At 40.4% G+C, this 21,312-nt stretch overlaps 1 protein-coding gene across 1 annotated transcript in view; it reads left to right on the forward strand.

Annotated features, from left to right (window-relative positions):
- LOC306741247 (guanine nucleotide-binding protein G(o) subunit alpha) overlaps positions 1 to 2,880 on the forward strand; it is a gene marked incomplete at both ends in the record, with an annotated part of 79,532 nt that extends 76,652 nt beyond the window's left edge. The window contains 2 exons of the mRNA XM_079223503.1: positions 608 to 761; positions 2,693 to 2,880. Of these exons, the coding sequence (XP_079079629.1) occupies positions 608 to 761; positions 2,693 to 2,880 (342 nt within the window). The remainder of the gene's footprint in view (positions 1 to 607; positions 762 to 2,692) is intronic.
- Between the last annotated feature and the right edge of the window lie 18,432 nt (positions 2,881 to 21,312).

Genomic DNA, 21,312 nt, shown 5'->3' on the forward strand with positions numbered 1-21,312 from the left:
GAAATGCTGAGGCTGTGTGTTGATTCTTTTATTTTTTTTCTCCTTCCATGTCCCTTTCTGCGTTTTCCCAAACTGGGATTATATATTTTAAACGTTGGAAAGAATTTCCTTAAACTGTTTCTTGGTTGTTTGAAGAAATCAAACCTCAGTTGCGATCTTTGTCTGACTGCATAATATCCATTTACTCAATTACTATACTAAATTTAATTAAAGATGAACAAGCAATAATTGTGCAGAAAGGCTTCTATCTTCTCTCCTTTCTCTTTTGCTAATGAGGCGTGTGAAATTCTTGCTCTCTATATCTTTGTGTAAAATAGTATGCAACGTGTTTGGCTCATTTGTGTCGAGTTTAAAATGTGACCATGACAATGACTTCTCCCTTTTTCCCTCTTCTCTCTTTATCATCATTCATTCATTTTTTATTCTCGTCTTTTCTCTTTTTCCCCTCTCTGTCACCTCTTTATTCTCTCTGTTTAATCCTCTCTTTCTCTTTCTATTTCTCCCATCCCATTAATCTCTCATCTCGTCCATCTTCTTTAATTTGATTCTTTACCCCATCTTTCCCACCCATTTCTTTCTTCCCCTCTTCTTCTGTCATCCTCCGCAGAATCGCATGCACGAGTCTCTGATGCTGTTCGACTCGATCTGCAACAACAAGTTCTTTATCGACACCTCCATCATCCTCTTCCTCAACAAGAAGGATCTGTTTGCAGAAAAGATCAAGAAGTCTGCGCTCAGCATCTGCTTCCCCGAATACACAGGTAGAACACAAATAAATAAAAGAAATGACACTTTCCCTGAGTGCATAGGTGACAAATAGCAGCTCTCTGAACCCGGCAGCAACAAACTTGACAGGTGCAGAAAATTGATTTCTTAGCGAACACAAAAAGCTGCAAACCAGTGACACTGAATCCAATTACATAAGATGGAAATAGAGCCAATGTACCTTAACTGGACTGATCAATTTGCCACGGTATAAAATGAGAAGAACATGACAGCTTCTTGAACGGGACTATTTTAGCTTCACCATGACTGAGGAATGAGGTTTGAAAGGCAGTTCTTAAGTGCAGAACAGCAACACTATACAAAACACGTCTTAAAAATGCCTTTAAAAAATGTTTTGAGGAAATATGCTTCTGCACTTTCTTGTTGGACTTGCAATGAGAAGATTGATACCACTCTCATGCCTGTTTGTTAAGTATGTAGCTGGAGGCCGCAGCCGGTTAGCTTAGCTTAGCATAAAGACTGGGAACAGGTGAAAACCGCTAGCCTGGCTCTGTCCAAAGACAGAATACAGTACCAGTGCCTCTATTATTATATTAGTTATATCCTGTTGCTTTGATCCAAGCAAAAGTAGAAAATTAACGATTCCAACTAAAAGTCCAGCACATAATTCTCTTTGGAGTGGAAATTGTCATATTTTCATTGTTTCTTTGTAGGGATTTAATGAGCGAAGCATAACGTTGGCGGATTTTGTTACCTGTCGACAGAGCCAGGCTAGCTTGTACCTTTCCTGTTTTTATGCTAAGCTAACCTAACTGACTGTTTTATATATATATATATATATATATATATATATATATATACGTATATATATAGATATATAGATATATATATACGTATATATATATATATATATATATATATATATATATATATATATACGTATATATATATATACGTATATATACGTACGTATATATATATATTGTTATTTACCGTACAGACATGAGAGTGGTGTCAATATTCTCATCTAATATTCAGCAGGCAAAGAAAAAACATGTCACCCTCTCTTACCCAATCCCATATCCCTCAACAAGGAACAATCTGGACATTAACTGTTTCTGAGTTTTTAAGTTTTCTGAGAGATGTGGCAGTATTAATCAAAGCAGCTGCATTGAGCCAGTTATTAGGAGTGAGCACCGAAACCAAATGTGTGATGTTGCCTGAAGGGTATAACCTTCATTTGAAAAGAGAAATATACACAAAGATGTACGTGACTGTGTTTAAGAGCATCCATGATAAGGACTGAGTGAGGCTCAAGTAGAAGCTGTGAGAGGAGGAAAAAAGGAAGTGAGAGTCAGATGTAGCCGTGGCAGGGAAAAGGAAGGGATGGTAGTCGGAGAGCAGGAGACGGTCACGCATCACGCATGGTCAGCCATGAAGAGAGAAGAGGACATGGCAAGTGAGAGCTGTCTCCTCTTAACACACACACACATGCAGGTCTCTCACACGATCCTTTTCATTGCTGGCTCCCATGCTTTTTTAGTTTCTAACTGCCTTGATAATCACAGTAAGTCCACCTGACATGTGGCATCTGTTCCTCCCTCCCTTGTCACCTCCGTCCTTTATTCCTGCGAGGAGCCTCTGAGAATATTGTTTTTAAACCGACGAGGGAGAAATGTAGCTCAGGTGTAAACTAATCAATATGGTGATGCAGGTGATTACGTTAGCAGTATTAACATATATACACATAATATAGAAGCATATATATTATAAATATAAAGCTGAAAGTTCGCTACCCTGGAATAATATGTAACAGTTGTATTACTATATGTATTATGTATTAATAATGCCTTTATAAGTTGGGATCTCATTCATACGCAGTGTAAAATCAACGGAGAGTCATTTGAACAATTCTGTTGTATGAGAAGTGTATCATCTATGATTTTTCTCTCTCTTCTCGCTCCAGGACCCAACACCTACGACGACGCAGCAGCTTACATCCAAGCACAGTTCGAGAGCAAGAACCGCTCTCCAAATAAGGAAATCTACTGTCACATGACCTGCGCCACGGATACTGGAAACATCCAGGTGGTGTTTGACGCTGTGACCGACATCATCATCGCCAACAACCTCCGAGGGTGTGGCTTGTATTGAGCTCGCCACACCCCCCGTAATGTCCTCCCCCTTTTGTCCCCTCTTCTCTCTCGCCCCTCCTCTCCTCCTCCCACTTCGTTCCTGTTCCTTTGACACTGCTGTGGAAATGATGATGGCGATGATGATTCTGCTGATTATTTAAAGAAAGAAAAATGCAACTAGGTACATATTAATAATGAGGATAATTTAAAAAAATAGGCATACGTATATATATATATATATATATATATAAAATATATATATATAATGTTTTTAGTTCTTGTGTCTTCTCCTCACGCTCCGGCTTCTCCTCCTGATGTTCTCTGGCCTGCTGCCAAGCAAACAAATTTGTTTTAGTAAAAAACACGAAACCTGAAGCCTTGAAAACTTCTTGAACAAAGTCAATGAAAGCCTGCATTCCCCGTCCTCCTCTATTTTTCTTTCTCAGCTGTGTCTTTTGTTGTTAACAAAAACAAAACCTGTACTTTTCTTTGGCAGACTTTTTTTTTATTATTATTGCTATGAATATGACTTATGTTTCATTTTTGTTGATCGTGTTTATATTTATTACATGAGTATCAGTCTGTACACTGATTTTTATTCACATTATGCCTCACCTTGACACATTTTATGTGTGTCTTATTTTGTTTGTTTTTTGCTATAGTAGTGATTATGTAATAACATTTTTTGAGGAAATATGTGAAAATGTCGATAGCACTAAAAAACACCGGACAGGTCGGCGAAAAACCTTAAAAAGACCTGTTGAAACTGACAACACTTATTTTAACATCAGTCTTTTGTTTACATTAGCCAAGACATTTCAAGATGTTTGTTGTCAATTTCCTTTTTGCTTTTTAAGGTACGTTGAATCATTTTACTCCCACAATCCGGTTTTCATGAACAGGAAGTGAGGCTTCCTGTTTCCCAAACCCGGCCTTAGCCATTCACCAACCTCCAGTTGTGCCCGCGCCTGAGAGCCAATAGGAAATGTGCTAAATGTCCTATCAGTGCCATATAACAGAGGTACTGTACTGTAGATCGCTACGCTTTTAGAAGCAAGAGCACAACGTCATGACTCTATCTTCCTCACTGTTATAACCTACTAACATTCTTCATGCAAGGAAACTCAGTCCTGGTTTGATAATGGTTGATTAATTTTGTTAATTTATTTATTGATTGATCACCTGTCCTACACATGCTACTCTCTCTATCTCTTCATTTAAACACCACCAACATGCCTTTACTTCTCTCACCTCCAACCATCGCTCTTTCTTTGCGCCTTCTTTCTGCATGGCTCCCTGCCGTCCTGATTTCGGGGTCAAAGGGCATCTCCTCTCTTTCCCTCCCTCCTCTCCTCCCATTCCTCCTCAAACCCTGACACAGATAGCATGATATACTTTGTATAAAGAGACCAGTTAATTCATAAAAAAAAAAATGAAAAAGAAGCTTTGCATAGATGCTGTTGAGATAATAACTTTAAAAAAATAATTTCAATAAAAATAGCAAAAGATGAATAAAAAAAGATGGAGAAAAAAAACAAAAAAAAGAGTTTAAGCGGGTGATAGCAGCAACAGAAGGAGAGCAATGATTGGTTCCTGGATAGGATGGGGCGGTGTCAAATACAAACATATGTGAGTCAACGTTTTGGAGGGTTGAAAGGTCATGTGGGTGGCTTGGAAGAAGAAGTGTAGATGTTGGGATTCTTGCAGTAACACATTAAAACAGTCAAAAAGGACAAAAAAAATCTAGACCTAAAATAATTAATAAGACCAATGAACATTGAGAACAACGATGATCATTATGATCCTGTAATATTCTAAAAAGATAACTTGTGCTTTGTAGCTACAAAACATTTTTTTCTCTATATCCCTTTTTTTAAATAAAGACGTTTTGCAGATTGTTCCAATTTGACAGCGAGCTGATTTGGAACCACGACGATCTCCTACGGCCCCGTGATGTAAAGCTCTGAACTGTTCCCCGGCCACCTCTCTTTTTACCGTTTTGCCTGTTTCCCTGCATCAGAACCGTGTCCTCACTTTAGCCTGACTCAGAACGATTAAATATAATATTATAACAATATCTATTTTTATTATTTCAGAAAAAATGAACCACTTTTTTTGGGGAGAGCACGTTTCTCGCTGCGTCCGCTAGTTAGGGACGCCGCATGTTCACACATCGATGCTGTATAAAATCATGCTCCTTTCTTCTACTTCTTCTCTGTCTCTTTTCAGTTTGACACACACACCTTCCAGGTCTACAATGAAAAGCACAGTTCTCACATCACACACACACATTTGCTCGCACTTACACAAACACACACAAAATGAGTAGATTTGGAAATGTGTTATCTGTTCATACCTAATCTATGTCACCTCTCATTGATCTATCTATCATCTATCTATATTGACCTCTCTTTCTTGCCTTCTTGATTTCTAGTTTTGAAAAGAGAAAACAACTGTATAATGACATGATATACCTGTTTCTTTGGCATTCTGTTCCTGATACCTTCATTATTTCTTTTTTAAATATTTTTACCTCTTTGTTCGGTCCTTTACCCAGTGAATGCTTTTTTTTCTGTGCAGCTTTCTCTCTCTCTCTCTCTCTCTCTCTCTCTCTCTCTCTCTCTCTCTCTCTCTCTCTCTCTCTCTCCCTCCCCCATCTATTCCTCTTTAGTGAATGGTTGTTATTTCATGTGGGATGTCCGTGCTGGAAAAACCAATCGAATGTAGTGTTTACATTAAAAAGCCACTGTTTTCATGACTACAAAAAAAGCCTCTGCTTGCCTCTGAGTCATTCGTCACATCGCTGTTTTTACCTTCCAGCTCTGAGGAAACTGCTCCCGAGCAGAGTCTCACGTTCAGTTTGTGAAAGTTGACTGTTGAAGTTAAAACCCGCAAATTAAACACGTTCTCTAAAATAGGGAGATGCCGGTGGCACAAATTGCAGGATTATTTGAACACCTGGTAAAGCGCTTAGTCAGGCAGCTAAAAAAAGTCATCACACCTCTGTAAACAGCTTTCCAACTGAGATGTAGAACTGGAAATAAAACCAGTACAGTACCACAGCTCAAATGAAACCAGCGTACTATTGGTGCACACTGTGAAACCAAATGATGGTGTTGATCTCTTATAATTGCATTTTAATAAGCTCTGTCTCTGTTTACAGCTGGGCGTCTTGTAGCCAGCAGGCAGCTCGATGCTGCTGCCGTCACAGAGGGAGAAGATTTAAGTTTATAAAACACATCAGGCTGACTAATGCAACTTCTCAGTGACTACTGTTCAATAATATACAGATAATATATCCTCAGCTCTTTCATTATCCTGAATTTCCACTGGGAATTTGTCTTCACAGATTACATTTGGGTTTTGAGTTTTATATTAAAGTCACAGTTTTCATTAGCTTCTGGCATATTATGAGCCAAGGAGGTTTGACTGATGTACAGTCACAGTGACGCACGTCAGATTGTCATTCCCATCAGCTGGGAACATTTTACTAACGCAACAACCAGACCGAATCTTTCCCCTGCTGACGTGGCAGTGTGAGTCTCGAGAGAGCAAAGTCCGTCTGTCGGCCCACCTCTTTGGTTTAAACTGAAATATCTTAAGCTCTTGAGTGGATTGCCATTGTGTTGAGATACAATGCATCCTAATGACTTTGGTGATTCCTTTTCTCCTGGCGTCACCATGAGGTTGAGATTTAGTTTTTTTAGTTAAATATCTTGATGACCTTTGGATGGATTTCTATGGAAGATGGTAAATGACCTGTAATACCTGTATTGAATTAGTCCAATACTTTTATGAACATGGTTTATGACCAAATAATTAATAAGGGAGCTTGTACAGCCTCTCAGCCTTGCTGGCAATTTGTCCCAGTTGCAACACAAATATGTCCCCTGCGGTCCAAAAAGCTTTTACTCCATGAAGTACCTTTGGAAAAGAGGGGTCTGTAAAACGGTTCACAGGAAACCTTTTTACTCATAAAACTTTCCCAGGCCCTACAAAGCTATTCTTATATGCTGAGTCATTCCAATGTAAAGTCCATGGGCCAACCATAACGTAGTGTGGGAAACCCTAAGGCTTGTGTTCAGTGGGCCGCATAATGTAGAAGCGAAACCCAGAGCTTAGAAAACGTTTATGATTATTCACTCAACAAGCAATTTTCATTTAAGTGAGTGACGCCACCTTTGAGTCCAGTATGCAGCTCTCGTTATGTTGCATGCAATAACTGCAAAACTAACAGCATTCCCATCAGCTGTACTTCATGTGAAACGCTAATCATCAAATGTTCACATTACCTCCTCGACACAAGCATGTTAGCATGTTAGCATGCTGGCATGCTGATTTTAACATTCAGCTCAAACTAAATGCAGCCTCACAGAGCTGCTAGCTTCGATGTAGATGCTTAGTCTTGTTAACAAATCACCAGTTTAACCACATGTGCTCCGTTTTGTTTTTATTATTAACTGGATGTATGGGTTAGATCAGTTCTCAACCTTTTTTCACTGATGTACCCCCTGTCATATACTTTTTCTGCCAAATACCCCAAAACCCAGCGCAAAGCATTCTTGGTTGAAAAAGAGATGTAATTTAATATAGAGTATATCAATTTCAGTTCATGAACTTACTTTTATTTTATTGAATATTTATTAAATAAAAATTTTTCAAGGATTTTTTAATGGATGTTACTTTTACATATATAAAAAAAAATCGTGTCCCAATTTGAGAACCACTGGGTTAGAGAATGTTCAGACGTGCAATTAGAAACACTTAAATCAGGAGAGACTTGTTTAGAATTTAACAATAATTTACTACAATTGCAAATATTTGAAGAGTGCAAAGTCTTTGTCGATTGGAAACCATCCTGAATTATAATAATCAAGGGGTAGTGATGCAGAATCCCCCTGCAGTCCAGACACTGCGTGGTGAAGAAGGAAGTCGCTGTAACCCGATGAAGAATGAGGAGCCTGGCTGATGCTGACTGGAGGAGCGTCGCAACTGGTTTGACCTGAAATGACAACTGACAGCAGCAGAGAGGAGAACCTATTTAAAAGTTTGACAACAACGATGTGATTGGCTTCAGGAAATTGTGCAGCATCTGGTTGGTGCATTTAAAGTGGACGCCCCCCAATCAGATGATGGAATTAGAGACTGAGATTAAGAATGAAAAGGAGTGTAGAGAATGTCTTCCTGACTTAACTTCTGCTCCAGCTTCATGTCTTGCTCATGTGTGTCCTGTGCATAACCTTTTACAGCACCGTCCATGGTCATGCTCTGCGTGAGTAAACTGGAAAGACCCAGATCATAAAATAATGGAATTCTTTATTTAAGGGGATGAGTTTTCACGGTTTGAATATGTGCCTCACACACACACACACATGCACGCACAGACGCACACATGCACAGACGCACACGTGATCCACAGACGATAACGGAGAGACACAAACATGTTGCTTCCTGTCCTCTCCTCAGTTGATCCCCACTGGGAGGAAGTCGTGATGTGGTTTCAGAAACAAACAAACGTACTTTTTCCATCGCGCTCTCATACACTTTTAAATCTCACACACACACTCCCTAAAATGCCAACTTCAACTCAGCAACACTGAAACAAAGCAAAACAAAAAAACAAAGAATAGTGCGTGTTTACCGTCTGGCGGTGGCTTTACACTATATATAGATTCCCTCCCACTTCTTTAAACGTAAACTGTCGACATGAAATGGGATTCTCTCACTCATCCTCTATTGGTATTACACACACCGTCCAGCTATCTGTTCACGTCTTCACGGCATGCTGATTTCATGAGTGCTGATATGTGTGTCGTGTGGACACACACTGTGTCATATCAGTACACTGAAGCAGAGTAATCCTGCAGACACACTCCTCACAGGATAACACTCACAGGCCTCTTATTAAAGCGTATTTCAACTACACTGCAGGGCCTATTGACATAAAACATCACACACTCACACTCATACGCAGATCATAAAGAATCCCTGCCATGGCAGATAGAATAGTAAATGTGAGCTGGAGTGATAGTGGGCCGAGAGGCAGAGAGAGGTGATGTCTGACGGTATTCATTCAAACATGAAGAGAGAGAGAGAGAGGACTCTTTCATCCTCGCTGCTGTGCCAGTCTGCTTTAAAGGAAAAGGCGGGTTCACAGGGTTCAAGGATAATACAGAGAGGCTGGGCAGATGAAGAGAGCCATCAGACAGCAGCAGAGAAGGAGGGGTGAACAGAGAGAGAGAAAGAGAAAGAGAGAGAGAGAGAGAGAGAGAGAGAGAGAGAGGTGCAAAGAAGGACTGCTCTGAATCTTATCAAGTGGGCTCACCGTGATTGCTTTAAAAAAAAAAATCCAGTCACTCTACCTCTCCTCTTTGTAACAAAACATTCTAATTGGGCAAATAATGTTCTCTTTATCTGGTTTGTTTATTTGTTTGTTTGTTTGTATCCCCAGTAGCTGTTGTAACCCAATAGTTGTTTCCAGCGTCCACACAATTGGACACGCACTGTCAGTGTGGTCATTTTGAACTGTTTCAGTAAGATGCAACCATATGCTGATCGCTATTAGCGCATTAGCCTGATAGCACATATTGCAATGTTGTAGCTGTGCCTGTTAATAACAATTGTGGCTGTGTGTTAATGTTGTAAGGCAATTTAAAGCTAATAAATCAGATCAATCAAATTGCTCTCGACAGTCTTGCATGTTTATGTTGTTGCCTTTTCAAAAGCCGATGATTGAAGGCTGGAAGGTCACCTCGACACAACGTTTTGGTACGGCTGGGTGATTATTTTGAGAGAATTTTATTATTTATTTTATTTCTCATACAGATTACTATCTAATTGACTTTAATGTAAACTAATGCAATTGACAGCTTTACTATTTACAGACTCGCTGCAAGTGATGCAAATGATTCTGTCCCAAGCGTTTGATCAGCAGAACTCTGATCACTATAGCGGTTCCCACTGTCTTTCACTTATGTTGTGTTATATTATGATATGTTGAAAGGGGAAGTTGTTAAAACAAGCCATTAAATACTAAATAACATTATTTTTAGTTGGATGTAAAAATTTGTGGCGGCACCAACCATATAATTGATATTCCAAAAGAGTAAAAGCATAACACAGGTTAGCGCAGCAGCAAATTAAAAACCCTCTGCACTAAGACTTAGTCTTAAAGTTGCATACAGACAATAGAACAGCGTGAAAGAGTGCAGCCCACTCATTGGCTCAGCGGGGGTGTCGAGGCAGAGCGGGTGGAGGCGGGTGCAGTGACTTCACGGAGGGAGACTTGTTGTAACAGTGAGGTTGCCAGGTTTGCTACCAGCCTTGAACCGGCTATATTTAGCAACCCAACAAAGTGCTGCAGGGCCGACGTATTTTGTAGTCCAACCCTGGAAGTTAGCATTGCATTGGTTCCCTTTGAAAAAGCCACTTGGATTTAAGCTCTATGGCATGCATGTTCATGATACTTACACATTTTGCTCAGCAAGATAATCTTCACAAATCAAACCAAGTGTGAATGCAACCGGTGGAAGTAAATAGCCAACGTTGGGCTGTAAAGGAACTACGCCACGCTCACATGAGCTCTTTTAGCCTCTTGCTAGCAATGGCCTTTTTTTAAGACACGTAAAAGCTTGAGGGGCATTTATATCATAGAACAAAATATCTTAAGCTTGTGTTAAACACAGACCTTGTATCATGCATTTAACCAAAGACCCATTCAGAAAACTCATTGACTTCAGACAACTTTGGGCAGAGGCCGGTGAACTGTTTCCTCATGCTTCCTTTCTCTACACTAGGCTAGACTACATAGCTTCTGGCTCTAGCTTCATGTTCAAGTTACAAACAGAAGAGTTGTATTTATCTTCTCATCTAACTCGTGAAAAGAAGGCAAATGAGCAAATTTCCCAAAATGTTGAACTATTTCTTGAAAAGATCTATTGCCATTTTATGAAGACAGAAAAGGGGAGGCCACACAAAAGAGAACATCAGATATTGATTTTTGATCCTGCAGGGTGACGACGATGACCCAGAGTGACCTCACCGCCTTGCTGCTGGTGAGATATTTTTAAATCCTGTGAAAAAAGCACCAATGAATCACCATCAAATGAAACAGAAGATAACAGAAGTAGCATTAGCTTCCTGCTAACTGAAACAGACCGAGTGCCTATACTTCACACATGGAAGTCATATTGAACCGGGCTGCGAGTGGCAAAGACTTTCATCCTTTTCATATTGAATAAAAAGAAGAATTGCTGAACTGAACAGGCTCTTCCTCACTAGGCTTTTTCTGCTTTAGAAAATAACAGGCAAATAACATCCTACCACACAGCACTGTGTAATATATTATCTGCCGCCTACTTTTGAACAACTCACAGAAGTAAAAACAGTAATTTTGCTGCGGGCACACAGGACAAATATACCTACACTGAGTGATGAGTTACAAACACAAAACATGTATATATATTTTTGAATTGCACTAGATGGAGGGAAATTAACATCTTCTCCTGCACAAATGGTTTATTGTGCACAATTCAGTGCAAAATGTCACTAGAGAAGTTATTTAAATATCCAAGAGTACAAAGAAGTACCTGCAATATGATGTTTATTTATGATGAATAAAGTTAGATGGAGTTGTCAAGCTTTTCCCACAAGTTATCAAGACTTGTTCAGGTCTGGCAAACAACAAAGACAAGAGAAAGGTGAATAAGCCATTCAGCAGCAACATGTATGAGGACAGTTTTGGTTGTATTGGCTCTGTACTAATTTGAGGGCGTATAAAGCCACGCCAATGTCATCTAAGAGTCACGAGGAGTCATTACTCAGAAAACCTTTCCATGCCGGAAGATCTCTGCTTGTGTAGCGTATTTAAATGAAGGTTGTAATTTACAAAAAAACATTTAGCTAAGTAACATATTGTTGAATGAGGCACACTGACTTTACTGCTTCTGTACTTTCTATTATGCAAGCTGGTAAAACGCGTCACGCATCACTAAAGTTAAAGATATTAGATCCTAGGGCTGATATTAGATGCAGTCATTGAATAGAAGGTGGAGGAATGAGGGGCAGCTGTTATATGAGATGAATTTCATTAACAAAAACCACGCTTCTTATGAATGCAAATTAGTTTATCGGAATATCAAGAGTGTGTTCTTTCTTTGTGTTCATGACTTATTTCTTTCACTTCAGATTATTTAACGCCCCCCCTCAAAACTCTGTCCTCACACTCACTTGCGCTTTGATTTCTGCTCAAATTCTGCAGATTAATGTTGTGCTTGCACAGATCACCTGCAGTCCAGCTTCAGCTCTTCTTCTCACACTTGATTCGGTGTGCTTGTGAAAACATTGCTTTCATGCAACAATCCTGTCAAAATTCGCGACCGAATCTTCCCCGCAGTCCAAGCGCCCACCGTGAGCGTTGGTTTTGTGAAGCCAGAGCTTCAACCGGTGAGTACAGTTATCTAAACCCCTGCAGGACCCCCGAACCGCCTAATGTTAACCTTTCAGTGTGGAAGAAATAATCAGATGTTTTACCTACTTCCAAAATAGCCCATTGACTTAAATGTAAATGACATACATTGCTTTTCAGTGCAGAAAAAAAGATGTGTAGATTAGACTGCATTTAGAGAGATATAGGAGGGAATGAAGAAGCCCAGAGGAAGACAGGGAGCAGAGAGGTGGGAGGGAATGAGATGAGGACAGAGAGAGTGGAGCTTATCGCCTGTCAGAGACTAGCTATCATTTTTAAACGGCCTGCTCTGAAATCAAGCAGAATGCAAGCTATCATCATTCACCTTGAGATGTGTAGAGCAGGGGTCAGCAACCTTTTCTATCCAAAGAGCCATTTTGCCCTTTTTTCCATAAAAAAAAAGTGTCTGGAGCCGCAAAAGCTATTTGATATCAAAGCTTATGAAGTTGTATATATAGTTATATTATATGTACAACAAACTATAGTTTGTTGTATTTATGAAATTATAGAACAAGTTTAGCAAGTTGTATTGCTGTCTCATTGTGTCTCATGAGCTGACGCAGAACCAGCAGCAGGAGTGGAGTTTGGAGACTTTATCCACTTCCTGAAAGTATATTTACTTTGCTCAGTTTGCTGCAGCAGTTGATAAATCGCTCTTCTGCAGCTTGATACGTTTCATCAGATGCTGTGTGCTTGTTCTGGAAGAGTCTTTCAACATTAAATGTGTTGTTGTTTGCTAACTCCTCGCCACATATCAAGCATACAGGTCAGCAGCATCGTTGGCAGTGAAAGCTAATTAATACGTCCACGCAGAATTAAACTACCTTTCTCTGTTGATAGTTTAGCGAGGGCGGAGCTCTGTGAATCACGAGTAGCACCTGCAGGGGAATCTGCTTGACAGCAACGTGACAGGATGTGATAAACATTTTAGTTAAAGAAATATTTAAACATTTATTTTTATTTTTCAGTGACCCAATATCACCTCAAACGCCAAGATAAGAGGAGTTCCCTTTGAAAGATTGTTCCACTGGGCAAAAAAAAAGAAGAATTAAATAAAAACGTTGTTTTTTTTGTCAAAGCCTCAGGAAGCCGCAACAGGCGGGCTAAAGGGCTAAGGCGGGCTAAAGGGCTCCGGAGCCGCAGGTTGCCGACCCCTGGTTTAGAGCCAGCCTTTTTAATGAGCCTGGCCCAGCAGGCACACGGCCAGTGTTAACCCCCTAAATCACCTGCATTACACTTCATCTTTAAATTAGTGACAACTACATTTCTACCTGCTTACACATTGATTTGCATTGTAGCCATAAAGCATTACCAGGTCAATCAATGTGTACGGCTATGATTGCCCTAGTTTGGATTTTAAATCCCTAAAAAAATGCTATGCCACAGTAGCCTTGATGCCCCGCCCACACTGCCCCAGCTAATTTAGCGTTGTTTTCTTTCTCTTCCTCCCGCCTGTCGAAACTTTGACACCGGTGTCTTTTGTTGAGAGTCTGAATTAGCAATTACAAGTTAATCTCTGCCCACATAACAGGCGGTGGTTTCGATTTAAAACCTGGCACCTATTGCGGAAAAACCTGCAGGCCGGGGTGGAGCTTCCCTTCTTTTGAAAGAGGGGACAGACAGTGTGCTCCGATTATCGGGGTAACACTGATGGTTCATTTTAAGGTGGTAGAACGTGGGCTCCAATCGATTGTTGAACCTGAGATCCATGAGGAGAAATGCAGATTCCATCCAGGCAGTGGACCAGTGGACCAGCTCTTTACCTTGGTAGGGGCAGTTGCAAGGGTTAATGGAGTTTGCTTATCCACTCTACATGTGTTTTGTGGAGTTAGAGATGGCTTACGACGGTGGGCTACTTGCTACGAGCCATCCGTTTCTTGTTGAACCAAAGGTCGTTGTATCTGTAAACTCGACACAAAGTGGAACACGTCTCACACATAATGGGGTTCTGTTGCCTTCAACCACCTTCAATGCGCCCTGAGGCGGTTTGCAGCCGACTTTGAAGCGGTGGGGATGAGAGTCAGAACCTCGAAGTCCTCAAAGTTCTCTGCCGGAAACACTGTGGATTCACCCCTCCGGGTTAAGAGGGAGACACTGCCCCAAGCAAGGGAGTTCAAGTATCTCAGGGTCTTCTTCACAACTGAGGGTAGTATGAAGCAGGAGATAGACAGGTGGCTTGGCAGCAGTGATGCAAATGTTGTACTGTGCGGAGACGGAAAACAAAGCTCTCAATTCCAGTCCATCTATGTTCAGACCCTTGCTGGTCACGTGTGGAGGTCCTGAACCAGCTGGTTTCTGTATCAGCAGAACTCAGCAGAAAAGAAACAATGGAAAATAACAATGCGCCCAAAGACCAAATTGGGCAATTACAGACCAAATATACAAAGACATTTAGATTCTCCAGCTTTTCTCAACCGGTCCTAGCTTCTCCTGTAATTTGGCAAACACATAATCAGAGCTTGTGTTGACAGGACAAGCAGTCCAGCGGCGAGAGTGACACACAGGGACAACACAGCGCGTTAGTTACTGTGGTGTGACGCTGATTTTAGCTCTAACCTTTCCCCACATCAACTCCTCACTCAACTTATCTAAATGATCACGTTGTGTGTTTTTGTTTTGGAAGCATCTCTCCTCTCTCATGCTGCAGTACCACTTCCCGTCTATACTGTTACTGATGTGCCAGCGGGGCGCTGTCTTAGCAAAGCAGAGCTTTATTTACCATTATGAACATTGCTAAGTAAAGATATAGTGGAGTAATGTCTACCTGAGCTGAAGTTGCTCTCTATCTCTCTCTCTCTCTGTGTTGTTCTTTGAGCTTGTCCTTTTTTTGACAGCTCCTACTGCATGTGAGCGTATACCCACTGGTTTCCTCAATTTACTCTGCACTCTCACACGGCGGTTACAGCTGAAATTCAATCTTAGTTTGACATGTGTGACATTTGATAACGTTGAAACCAATATTTAGTCAACGTGAACATCTGCTGTAATCCGTTAATGCTCATGCATTGTTGGTAATTGGCCCACCCATCTTGTTCAAAGGCGGCCGGCACCCACAAAACAAAATGAAAGGATATTCAAAGAGGAAGTTCAGTAGCAATCTGTCTCCAAGAGATTAGGTTACTGTTTTTTACCCTTTGGGGGTTTGATTAAAGCAAATGTATACATCAATTCAACTTGTATAAAGGACGCATGGATGCAGAATATTCCCACAATTAGCAAATGTCTGAAGAAAGTGGAGGAATTACTGTTTTATACTAATATTAATAAAGATGTGTCTTTCTGTGGCACAGAGACTAAAAGATCGCCCTGTCTCTCATTTATACATTCCCACCCATAAGTAAGTGGGAACATGAAAAGGATTGCCCCTGGCATTAAATCAAGCCAACCTCTTTGCTCTCTCTCTCTCTCTCTCTCTCTCCCTCTCTCTCTCTCTGTCTCTCTCTCTCTCTCTCTCTCTCTCTCCCCCCTCCCTCCCTTGAAGTGGAACGGGTGACCCACCTAGTGGTGAGAGGAGATCACTGCACCACCACGCCCAGTGCTCACACTGCTGAACGCGGGACAAGCAGCCAAATACCAGACTGTGTGTGTTGATCAGAGGATCACACAGTAACACAGACTAGAACATCCACTGTTACTGCTCCGTGTCTCCTCATCTCATGTTGTTGAGATCCCTTCCTCCATCTTTCTCTCTCTCTCATCCCAATTCCTTCTCATTTTTTCTATTTCCAGTCCTCTTTGTTTCCTGAGTTTACTCTTGCTAGATAGTGTCAATGCTACCAAACGCACACACACGCGCACACGCACACACACACACACACACACACACACACACACACACACACCAACGGGATATTTATAGCTATGTAGCACCAGGCTGTCTGTTGCTAGGATACCAGCCACTTCATATTTTTCCGACATGCAGTTTAGCAGTTTACCAAAAGGAGCATGTTTAGTGTGTGTGTGTCTCTCTCTCTCTCTCTCTCTCTCTCCCTCTCACACACACACACACTCTCTCTCTCTCTCTCTCTCTCTCTCTCTCTCTCTCTCGCTGTACAACTTGTGTGTCCACATCGTTTGCACCACTCACACCAGCTGACAGTAACCATAGTGAGAGGAAACACTGACAGTGTTATCAAGGTCTTCTGGTCTCTGGTTGCTAAGGGAGCTGCTCTGGCCTCTCAGCAGCATCCCCTTAGCGACAGAGGAAGGGGAGAAACCAGAGGCTCCTCATGGGGAATAGGGCCGCCGTGTCGCCCTCGACTGGTTCAGAGGGAGCTCAGCAAGGATTTATTATTGTTCACAAACTACAACAAAACACACATTTTACTGAAGAAACTATATTTACCATCGATGCTGATTGCTTGTTAGCTTTGAATGTTTTCACCATTGCTTTTCTCTGTGTCGTGGGCTCTATTGAATCATCTTCATTCCCAGTTAATCTATTAAAACCGCTGTTCTGTTTTCCCAGCGCAATTAGTTGATCAGGAGAAATGACTCCATGTGGCAATGAGCGGTTAGTTTTGACAACAACAATGCAGTTGTGTTCATGTGACACGCCAATGAGTAACACGCTGCAATAGGACAATAGGACAGACAGAGTCACATGTCGCCAACCTATCCAGGACCTCACTGCCCTGCAAACACAGCCAGCAGTACCTAAACATTATTGAGCAATTCAATGTCTTTTAAGACACAAACCTGTTCAACTGTTTAGTGTTCTGGGCCTGAGATGGCGGTTCAGCTGTTCTGCTTCGCTCACCTTGTCAAATGATCAAAAATGTAACATTATCATAGGAACAGTTCACTTTAGCAATTTTTTTATTACAGCATTTTGGCTTTTCAATGCAGCTTAGGTGTGTAGTAGGGCCTATTCGTTTTCTGTAAAAATGTACTGTATACCCTGCAATCTCTGACCAACCCAAACGATTGTTTAACATATTTACAAAATCAGTATGAAAACAATATTCCATCAGCTGCATGATACAAAAATATGTTTAACCTGTTTGCCAAGTTTTGCAGTAAATGTCAATATGTACAACAACAACATCTGTTAAATGGATGGTAAATTAACTTGTACTCGTAAAGCACTTTTCTAGTCCTCCGACCACTCAAAGCGCTTTAACACTACATGTTATTCACCCATTCACATTCATTCACACATTATGGCATGGGCGGACATGGGGCCACCTGCGGAATAACTACCCATTCATGCCCACTCATAAGGCACAGGCTATCAGTTATAATGGCATTACATTATATTCGTTTCCAAAATGTTATATACTCTTTTATGTACAATGTGATTGTGTTTAACAAGAGCAAGGAGATGTCAGATTTATGACTACCATAAATAGAAAATACAGTTGCAGCTGGCTGAATGTTTTCTATCCAGCTGGTTTTAGGAAAATTTAAAGATTCTTAAAACAAGAATCAGTGTTTCTGTTGTTAGAGGACTTTCTTTTGAAAGATTACCATGCAATTTACTTTTAGAAAATTAGATGCTCTGTAAGTTATACGTTTATATATTTTAATTCCTTTTAATTGTGTGTGTTAAGAGGCGGATGTAAGGGCGTGCTTTGCTCTACGCTGCAGTGTTTCTTTCTGATTCTTCCACAGGATGGCGCCAAAGGCAGAACTTTCTAACGCTACACATAGTGAAGGTTGTTGGTAAAACTATAACACTGAACTCAAAGACCTTCCAATGTATACGAAACAAACATAAACTACTGATGTGTTGTCCTTTTTGCATCATAGCTGCTCCATATTTGTGTGGTGTGTCTGAGTTATTTGATTTGCTCTCATGAGCAATAGGAGACACCCAACCCCCTCTGACAGTCAGTGAGACAGACAGACAGACAAACAGACAGACTGGCTGACCGTAACACTGTAACTGATATACTAAAATACTGAACCATGTGCCGTTCCAAATGTGTCTTTCAGCCACGGGATCCCACAGTCTGACCAAGAATAAACACACACATCCAGGCGTCTCCCCTGTAGGTCTGTGTGTGTGTGTGTGTGTGTGTGTGTGTGTGTGTGTGTGTGTGTGTGTGTGTGTGTGTGTGTGTGTGTGTGTGTGTGTGTTGGGTATCACATAGAGATGCAGGGATGTCTGGATGAGGAAGGAGGTTGATTCCCAGTCGCTGATGTAACCAGACTGGCAGAGTTGGGTCCCAATGAGCCCACATGCAGCTCTCTTCATGGAGCCGCCTGGTAATCCTGTCTGTTACTAATGGTCATTTAATCCAAAGCAGAGTTAGTAACTCTATGCTGCCTGTGGGTCCACTGAGCGCCACAGACCCTACTGAACTTTGACTGACCCTCAACAAGCCTCATAACGGACAGTTGAACTGTTATTAAGCAGGTAAGCGGAAATGTATCTTCAAAATGCTGCCAAAACAGGAAATAAAGACATTGGTGTAGAGAAGGAAAAACAGAATAGAATGTATAACAGTCTAGTTTAGATGTCGTAAAGATGAAATCCCTCATGCATGATGTATTTGCTCCTTTAGTGCTTTAGATGTGCAGAAATGGTTGCGTAGACGAGCCAGACAGCAGTTTCCGGTCTTGGTTTCTCTGTCAGAGTTACAGACAGCGGAGAAACTTGCAAACATGTCATTTCTGCACGACAGTGTGTTTGAGCATTATTGACGAGGAGGAATAACACAAAGGTAGCCGCACACAGGAAGAGCGACAGACGACGAGTCACTTTGTTCTCATTCTTGCTCGATCTCCTTTGTGTAGATGCATCAAGGAGATGAGTTGAGGACGGCATCTTAACTGTACACACACACACACACACACACACACACACACACACACACACACACACACACTGATTGTCACGAGTCAGCTGTGTGCCACTGTAGCCTCATTAGCTTTTCTGTGATCCTGCGTTATTGATGCGCTTTAAATATTTATTAGGCCTCTTTCACAGCAGCAGTATCTTCCAAACCAGCAAACTAAGCCAAAATAAATCTCTATGTTTCCTTGAATAACAATGAGGACGAACAACAGGGACACATCTTGGTTATCTTTCGTTTGGAAACGGTTTGACTTCATGTCTCAGGGAAGTTTTGGAGCCAGTTAATGTGGGATTCATTATCAGGACAAATCCACTGGCAAGTTAAGATTGACTGTAAATATATTTGGTACATTGAAATTAATTTAAACTAATAATCAACAGAAATATTTACTATTTAGTCACAATAAGCTTTATATATATATACTTATGGCTATCAGGTGTAATTGTGCATTCGTCTTTAAGTTTGAACTTCAGCTGAAAGATTTAACCTCCGGTGCATGCTGCTTCTTCTTTTTTTAATTTAGTTTGTTTTTCTTGTTTCTAAATGTTATTTTAATTATTTATTTTTTAATCAATTAAAAATATTTTTTAATATATAACGTTATCTGTAAATTATAATGATTTTCATTGTTGAAAAGTCAATCAATCTTTTAGACTATAACAATAATGGAAAAGTGATGATCAAGTCCAAGGTGATTCTTCAAGTAACTTTTGTTTTACCAACAATCCAAATCTGAAAGACATGCACTCACACGTATTTAAAACAAAAAAATGTCATTTGGGAAAGCAAGATATAGTGAATATGTGGCACTTTTCTTGATGAATGATTTAAACAATGAATCCCTTATCTAAATTGTTGAGAATTATTATGTGTTTATAACATGGGATTATTTGTCAAAATATTTCAGTCCAAAAATGGCTGAATGTTATTCCAAAACCTTCAGAAAACATTATCAGAAGAAATGTAACAACCTTTCTGTGCAGTAATCCATCATTAATGTCATTTCACTGACACGAACGCTGTACATCTTCACATCATTTAAAGAGCTGCGGTGCATTTGGTCTTTACGCTTGGCTCAACGAAGAGTTATCAGACCCATAAATTCAGGAGTAAACGAGTTAAAAAAAAGTTTACGCCAAATTTAGACAGAGAAACAGAGACTGACACATCCATGATAAACAGAGCGCAGGGGACGATGCTGGTTTCAGGACGTTTTGGACAGACAGTTAAACTGTAACAACGTGTATGAGCCAGACAGCAAAGATGAAACTCAATGGAAGTTTCACAGCACACCTCCAGTTTAGTTTAGCGATGAGATGGCTGCTGTTTGACATCCTTTCCTCCACTTCCTGTGTGCGGCTTTTAGACCGAAAATGACCCAATAACTGTGAAAAAAAAATATTTTTCAAAACCTCTACATGTTTTCCTTTTACCTAATTCTCATTTATAGGGGTTATTTGCATAAAAATGCACAATTTAAATAATTAAGAAATTATTCATTGTGTTTTTGCAAAAATATTTGCTTTGATGAAAAACTAATTTGGGGAATTAGTAGTTATTAACTGTGTATAATAAGATGCTTAGAGCTAGTGTTAAGAAGTTAAACAGGTCATAACTCCCTCTATGTGAAAACATCTCCTTCAAACAACTGTATTTATGCAAGTTTCTCACCAAAAACTACATTTTACAAGATTACACATCATAGTAATAATGTATAATTTGTATAATTTACTATCGCCCAACGGTCATTTTACTGCTTGATTGATCGGTCGGTGCATCTCGACAGTAAAGGACATTCCTCCTGGCCGGGTCTCCTGGCAGAAAGTCCCGCGCTTGAATTTGATTAGAAACGTATTTGTGATACTATAAAAACAAAAGTAATCCAGAAGAAAAATACAGAACCCTCAAACGGTATTTAACAATGCAGTTCCTTTGTCTGGGAACGTCATTGTTAAGAGACACTCGGCCCTAAAGTATGTGAGAAGAGAAACAAAACGACATGAACTAAAGTGAGCCGAGCTCAGGGAGCTGAGAGGAGATGAGATCGGACTGCATGTCAGAACTATTCACCATGGCAACCACAGATTATCTGATTAATTAATGAACCTTTTACTGCATCACCAGCTCCTGTTGTTAATCATTCACGCGCTGTTTGGCCTCCAGCTAACACACACAAACCTAT

Source organism: Taurulus bubalis, assembly GCF_910589615.1.
Source record: "Taurulus bubalis genome assembly, chromosome: 9".
Lineage (NCBI taxonomy): Eukaryota > Metazoa > Chordata > Actinopteri > Perciformes > Cottidae > Taurulus > Taurulus bubalis.